General features: G+C 41.4%; 1 protein-coding gene across 1 annotated transcript; it reads right to left on the reverse strand.

Annotated features, from left to right (window-relative positions):
• RWDD2B (RWD domain containing 2B) lies at positions 1-6,670 on the reverse strand. The gene is made up of 7 exons (XM_030888850.2): positions 6,574-6,670; positions 4,714-4,884; positions 4,527-4,620; positions 1,503-1,719; positions 1,344-1,411; positions 859-1,218; positions 1-376 (listed from the first exon to the last, which is right to left on the reverse strand). Exons 4-7 carry the CDS (start codon positions 1,707-1,709, stop codon positions 142-144), a joined length of 870 nt encoding a protein of 289 aa, XP_030744710.1. The 5' UTR covers positions 1,710-1,719; positions 4,527-4,620; positions 4,714-4,884; positions 6,574-6,670; the 3' UTR covers positions 1-141.
• Positions 6,671-7,218: the final 548 nt, after the last annotated feature.

The raw sequence follows: 7,218 nt of genomic DNA on the forward strand, positions 1-7,218 counted from the left end.
TATATTTCAGATCTTCTTTATTCTCGCTTTTAAATTTTCTTCTCCATAACTCTCTAGGACGGGACTAAAGTAAAAGGATTGACCTTCTGAGAAAGAAAGGATAGGAAAATCAAAAGACCAACAGTGACAAAACACTCTCAGTTATTGTCCTTCCACGCCAAAGAACATCTGGAAAACATCTCCACATCCTCTGGCATTTAAAAACTGATACAGCTGACCAAAGTCCATGTGATTTCCTCTGGCTCCATGAGGAGTGAACACTTTTTCTTCGAAAGTTGGGAACTTTTTTTGTCTTTCCAGTTCGCCACTTGTGCCATCAAAAGGAATGTCTTCCCGATGGCGAACGAGAATTCGTTTCCAGTTTAATTTTTTGAGTCTGAAAAGACATGATCCAAGGAAAATTTACTGACTTGTACCCCCACCTTAGAAATGCAGAAACTGTTGATCCTGAAACTATTGACATGACTTCTCAGAAAAGTTCATTTAGGGTTGTTAATCAGTAGGGTAACAGGAAGACTACTAGCAATTCTATTGTAAGTAGAAAGGCCCCCATTTTACAATTATACAGCTGACAGTATCTCTAAGATGAGGGATGGATAAGACCCATGGAAACAGATAGGAATATAGACAGCATCTTGTTCCAAGGTTCAATTCCTCCCGTACATTTACAGAATGCCTCCTATGTACACCATGTCAACTGCAGGTAGGAATACTAACTGAGATGTCTACTTTATCCATTGCCTTTGGGTCTGAATCCCCATGAAAATACAACCCGCTGGATGTACTTGGTTCATATTTCTACTACCTTGTTTAGTACTAAAAGTAAGGACTCAAGTTAGAAAAGATGTGCACGCAAACCTTGACCAGAATTCTTCACAGGCACTTTGTGGGCCTTCCACGCAAACCACACCAGGCTTCCCGGGCATGCTAAACCCAGACAGAGAAAGCTCCTTGGCCCATTCTAGAATATCCTTCCTTTTGTATTTGTTGTAGATGTGATGGCTATAGATCCAGAGCCGGGTGAGAATAGGCTCGAGTGACTGGGCTGTACTTCCTGTGGTGGCAGATGTGGCATCTCGGCTGATATACCCGCAGGCATGTTCTCTAACCCACTCTGTGGCATTCAATATACACACGTCTCCGCAGTAGTTTTTTTGCAAGTATGCATTCAGGTCTGTAGTCAGCTGAGTCTGCTGGGATCTATTTAAGAAGGCTGACCTGATGGAAAAGACATGGGGAAAAAATTAAATCAATTTTCTTGGAGCAAAAAGACACACAAGAATCGCTTTTAGTCTCAGATTGATTTATCAGATCTAAACCCAGCCAGAGTTTCTGTAACACACCTGACAGTAATTTCAGGTAGAACGGCAGGGTATTTGAAAGGAAGGATGCAGGCCAGTGAGAACATTACCTTGTAAAAAAAAGAGAGAGAAAAGCGCCCTTAGTGCTGTTTTAAGCAGGGACATGTTTCTGTTCTTCCAAAAGAAACAAAAGTGGATTACCGTCGCTTCCTCAGATACATCCAGGTTGATATTAAGTGTAAAGTAAATTTTTGAGGACCGCCCTTCCATGGTCGTCTTTGCAATACAATCTTTCAGTTCAGCTAAAGCCAGCTGGTCATTCACCATGAACTCATCCTCGCTGGGGAACATACTGGCCAGCAGCTCTAACTCAGAGAGCTGGGCCTCTGCCAGCTCAATCTCACTCATTTTGGGATGCCTGAAATAGTGTGGAAAATATACAAGAGACAATTTATAGATACAATCTTGAGAGAATGCAAGAGATCCTGATTAGAAGTGCTGACACAGTCTCTTTTATGAGGTGGGCTACAATTCGCAAGGCTGGCAGTTCAAAACCACCAGTCCTTCTGTGGGAGAAAGATGAAGCTTTCTACCCCTGTAAAGAGTTACACTCTCAGAAACCTACAGGGCCAGTTCTACTCTGTCTTTTTGGGTCACTATGAGTTGGAACTGACTCAATGTCAGTGAGATTGAGTTTACTTTTTTTTCTTTTATGGGCTTTGGGTTTGCATTCTTAGAAAAGGCCTGCCTATAGCAAGCTTGTTTTTTGAAATCATGCATTTTTAATTTGGAACATTCATATTTCAATTTTTACATTCAAATATTTGATCCATGTGTAATTTGCTTTTTTTTAATTGGATAGCCATTCACACCTGTATATTTTAAAATGCCTCCTTCAACATATGTTACATTCCTGTATGCAACCCAGAATTTTCTATTCTGTTTCATTGATCTGTCATGCCACATCCCCATACTCGATGGTTTAAGTCATTAGAGCTTTGTGATAGTTTGGTGAATCGCTTATACCCCATTTTCTCCGCAGACAGTCCTCTTCCGGAGTGTTTCTCCGTCAGGTTATTCTCACAAGCTCACTTTTCCATGTAAAGATTAGAATCATTTTCCAGTCAAATTCCAGAAAAATAATTGGGGAGTTGCATCAAAACTAAAGATTAATATGGTATAAAAGGATAGAATATATAATTGTCCCTTCATTAAACAGGTTTATTGAAATATAATTTATATGCTATAAAATTTATTCGCTCTAAAGTGTACAATCCAATGATCTATAGTGTACTTACAGAGTGTACATCCACTACCACAGGGCCTGTCGGGTGCACATGGTTTGCACTGACTACTAACATCAAGATTGGTGGTGGGAACTTAACTGAGGGATATCTGCACATCTGCTCCCACCAGATGAGCCAAGAAAATTCGATAGAACAGTTCCACTCTGTAACACATGGGGCTGTCTTAAAGTGGATTTTGTTTTGCAATTATCACTAAATCTAATTTTAGATATTTCCATCACCCTCAGAAGAAGCCCTAAGACTACTTGCAGTTGCTCCCTGTCCCCAATCCCTCGTCCTACACAACCATTAATTTACTTTTTTTAAAACTAGACATTTTTGTTTTGTTTTTCCATTTCATATAAACAGAATGATGCCATGACTAGTGAGTTGCATCTGGCCTCTTAGAAAAAATTTTGAAGTTCATCCATGCTACTGGACTTTATATATCAGTGTTTCACTCCCTTTGCTGAATTGCATGGATTAATCATGTGTATGCACCCCTTTAAAAAAAAAATCCATTCTCGGGAGAGGGGAAAAAATGAGGAGCTAATGCCAGGGGCTTAAGTGGAGAGCAAATGTTTTGAGAATGATGAGGGCAATGAATGTACAAATGTGCTTTACACAATTGATGTATGTATGGATTATTATGAGTTTTATGAGCCCCTAATAAAACGATTTTTTTAAAAATCCATTCTCAGTTGGTCTAGATCTTTTTCCCCTTCTTCCTATAGGTCTTGTACATCCCTGAACAGTTTGAGTGGTTAAACTCTTGATTATTAGTTGCTATTTGAGCCCATTGTTTCAATCCCGGTGGAAATCAACTGCTTTGCTCATCGGGGCCTTTAATATTCCATTTCCAGGTTTGAATTTTTCCTTCAGCTCTCAGCTTGAGAAATGCCAAATGTGTTCTTTCCTTTTGAATTTTTAACTCCAGGTCTCAGCACATGTCACTTTAACACTTTGTCTTCTAGAGCCACTATGTGAAATCCTTGGTGAAATTCATGATCGTTTCCTCTCACTTTAAGTATTCAACTTCAAGAGCAAGTGTCAGAGTCTTTTCTTTCCTTCCTATCTTTCTAGGAAATCAGAAGTTGTGGGGCTCAGCCCCACAGCTGAACAGTCCTGTGGAGCAATGTGCACAGTTAAAGAAGGCCAAAAAAAAAAAAAAAACCCAAAACAGGAAAGGGGCGCAGGGGACTGAAATCCATTCTCGGGAGAAGTGGGAAGAGGAAAAAGGTGGTACTGAGATCCCTCTCTGCTTGTTTCCAACTCTTAGTAACTCTTGTGACCCCATGGACAACGGAAGGAAACACTGCCCAGCCCTGTGCCATCCTCACAATTATTAACTATGTTTGAGTCCACTGGTGTAGCCACTGTATCTCATTGAAGGTTTTCGCTTTTTCATTGGCCCTCGACCAAGCATGATTTCCTTTTCCAGAGACAGGCCCCTCCTGATGCTGTGCCCAAAGTAAGCAAGACAAAGTCTTGGTATCTCCCTTCTAAGGATCATCCTGGATGTCCATTATCTTCTCCAAGACAGATTTATTTGCTATTATGGCAGTCTTCAGTAAATTAAATATTATTTGCCATAACTGAAAGATATCAATTCTTCTTTATTTTTCTTTTTTCACTGCTCAGTGTTCACCTGTCAATGAGACAACTGAAAAAAAATTAGCTTGGCTTAGACACACCTTACCTTAACATGAAATCTTTGCTTTTGAGCACTTTAAAGAGGCTTTTGCAAAATATGTGGTCTTAATCAGTGACATTTTATACGGTTATTAAAATATGCACATTAGCATTGATATCTGTGTTACCTGAAAAATATGGCAAGCTTATTATTCATTCTTAATAATAAGATCTTATTATTCATTCCTTTTTTATTTTCATTCCTATATGATGGTACATCCATTAAAAAAAAAGCAAGAGAACTCACCAATTGACTAAATGTGTGTAAAGGCAAGAAGGGAAGGACTTTCTAATTCATACAGTTGTAGATTGCTTGAAGTTTTATGACCAGCCTCTGGTTCCTTTATAATCAGCAGAAAAAATAAAGACTAGTTTAGCGTTGATGAATAAAAATGGAGCTCAATCCCACCACTGCAAAGGAAAACATGGCTTACCTTCTCAAAGAGAATTTACTCTGAAAGCACACACTGCTATTTCGCTCAGTGGTGTCTTCATTGTATTCTTCCTCATCTTGGCAGATATTATGGAACAACTACTTATGTAGCGCTTCATATTTCATGCCTTCACAGAACGGTCTATTTCATTTGAAGATCAGTAATGTAAATCTGACAAGATATATAATAATGAACTTTTTTTAATTTTAAAGATGAGGCTCTGAAACTTGTTCTTAATCATAAAGTAGCTAAAGCACATGGAAGAAATGATGAAGTAAAAGAGCTGAATACACACAAAAATAATTTATAAATTCTCAAGGGTTCATGAGGGAAGGGGGAGCAGGGAGGGAGGGGGAAAAACGAGGAGCTGATGCCAAGGACTTAAGTGGAGAGCAAATGTTTTGAGAATGATGAGGGCAACAAATGTACAAATGTGCTTTACACAACTGATGTATGTATGGATTGTGGTAATACTTGTATGAGTCCCCAATAAAATGATTTTTAAAAAAAGCTGAACAGAACACTTTAAAGAGCAACCTGAGAAGACAAAGTAAAATATTGCAATGAAATATGCAAATACCTTGAGTTAAATAATAAAAAATAAGAACATGTTCAGCATATCTTAATCTGAAAGAACTAAAGAAAAACTTCAAGCCTCGATTGCAATATTAAAGATATGCAAAATTTGTACATGGACCAAAAGGCAGGTGTGCAAACAGAACAAAAGATACTGCCAGGTTTAAGAACAGGATCGGTGTGCATCAGGGTTGTATATTTACTCAATCTGTGTGCTGAGCAAAATCATCAGAGAAGCTAGTTTATATGAAAAAAAGTGTGGTATCAGGATTGGAGGTAGGTTTATTAACAATCTGGGATAATCAGATAATGCAACCTTGCTTGCTGGAGCACTTGCTGATGAAGATCAAGGATTGCAGCCTTAACTATGGAGTACACCTCAATGTAAAGAAAACAAAAATCTCACATCTAGGCCAATAGGCAACATTATGATAAATGGAGAAAAGACTGACGTTGTCAAGGATTTTGTTTTGCTTGGATCCATAATCAATGCTCGTGGAAGCGATCAAGATCAAATGATGCACTGCACTGGGCAAATCTGGTTGTACAACCTCTTTCAAATGATGTAAAGCAAGGAAGTTACTTTGAGCACTAACATGCGTCTGACCCAAGCACATAACCCATGGTATTCTCCATTGCCTCATATGCATGTGAAAGTTGGCATAAGTTGAATAAGGAAGACGGAAGAAGAACCTATGCATTTTAATTATTGGGACCTGAAAGTGCCATGCACTGCCAAAAAAAAAAAGCTTCGAGAAAGAAGTCCTGCCACAATGTTCCTGAGAGGCAAGGATGGCAAGACTTCATCTCACTTCCTTTGGGCATGTCAGGAGAGACCGATTCCTGGGAAAGGACCTCAAGCTTGGTAGAGGGAAAGAGAAAAAGAGCAAGACCCTCGACAAGATGGATGGACGTAGCGGCTGCAATAATGGGCTCAAACAAACAATGGAGAGAAGGGCGCAGAACCTGGCGGTGTTTCTTGCACTGTTTCACATATGGTCGCTTTGAGTCTGGATGACTCCAGGGCTCCTGACAAGCACTCTCCAGCGGCCACACGTGGGGCTTCCAGTAGCCCCCAGCAACGGCTCTGGCCTGGGAGGGCGTACCCCGCTGTGGGCGGGCAGCAAACGCAGAGACCGGCTCGGACCAATGAACCGGCCGCGCACGAGAGAGGGCCAGGCGGGGGGTAGGGGGGTGATGGGTGGCAAGTTCCCACAGGGTAGAGCGAGTCGCCGTTGGAGTGGGACGCCGTTCCACTCAGCCCCAGCGGAAGCAAGTACACACCTGAGAACATGGCAGTCTCGGTGCTGTCTCTCGGGTTTTCTCCTGGCATGAATGGCTCTCCAGGAGAAATCTCAGAATTCCAGGACACAGCAGCCGGAAGCCCCCAAGCTTGCTTGGGAGCAGCCTCTCGGAAGTGATGCGGCGCTCGTAGTGCTTGCGCCTGCGCGTGCGGTCCGCAGTCTGGCAGCCAGTTGCCACGAATTGTAGGGGGTGGCGACCTGGTCACCGGGCCTGCCGTGACGCCTGCCACCTAGTGCGTTTACGCTGTGTTCATCCTCACTCCTCTCCATTTCCCCCTTACCATGTTTCCACAGCTGCTGCCCCCATGAGGGAGAAATACAGTCGCCTTTCCCTGGAATATTCCATTTTAAAATAGCATATTTCACCCACAAGGTCAGCAACTCAAACCACTTTTACCTTGACCCCCACTGGATAAAAATGCTGTGTGCTACCATAAAGATTACAGCCTGGGAAAATCTATAATGTATAAGGTTTGGAGTTGAGTTTTACGAAAGTGCATATCCTAGTTGGGGAGGACTGGGTGGGGCTTTGGATTTGGAGTTTGTAATAGCTTCCCACTTCTTGCTGGTAGATCTTCAAAGACACTAAGAGCAACACACTAGGAACTAATAGATGGGGGGGGGG

The sequence above is a fragment of the Echinops telfairi genome, unplaced genomic scaffold, assembly GCF_000313985.2.
Source record: "Echinops telfairi isolate 266 unplaced genomic scaffold, ASM31398v2 ScPeMD7_7469;HRSCAF=8507_0, whole genome shotgun sequence".
Taxonomy (NCBI): Eukaryota; Metazoa; Chordata; class Mammalia; order Afrosoricida; family Tenrecidae; genus Echinops; species Echinops telfairi.

Excerpts from the sequence above, each read along its gene's own strand:
- RWDD2B (XM_030888850.2), bottom strand. The coding sequence starts at position 1,709 with ATGAGTGAGATTGAGCTGGCAGAGGCCCAGCTCTCTGAGTTAGAGCTG. Across the intron at positions 1,412-1,502 it reads ATGTATCTGAGGAAGCGACG|GTAATGTTCTCACTGGCCTG; the intron begins GTAATCCACTTT and ends TTTTTTTACAAG. Across the intron at positions 377-858 it reads TGTGAAGAATTCTGGTCAAG|ACTCAAAAAATTAAACTGGA; the intron begins GTTTGCGTGCAC and ends ATGTCTTTTCAG.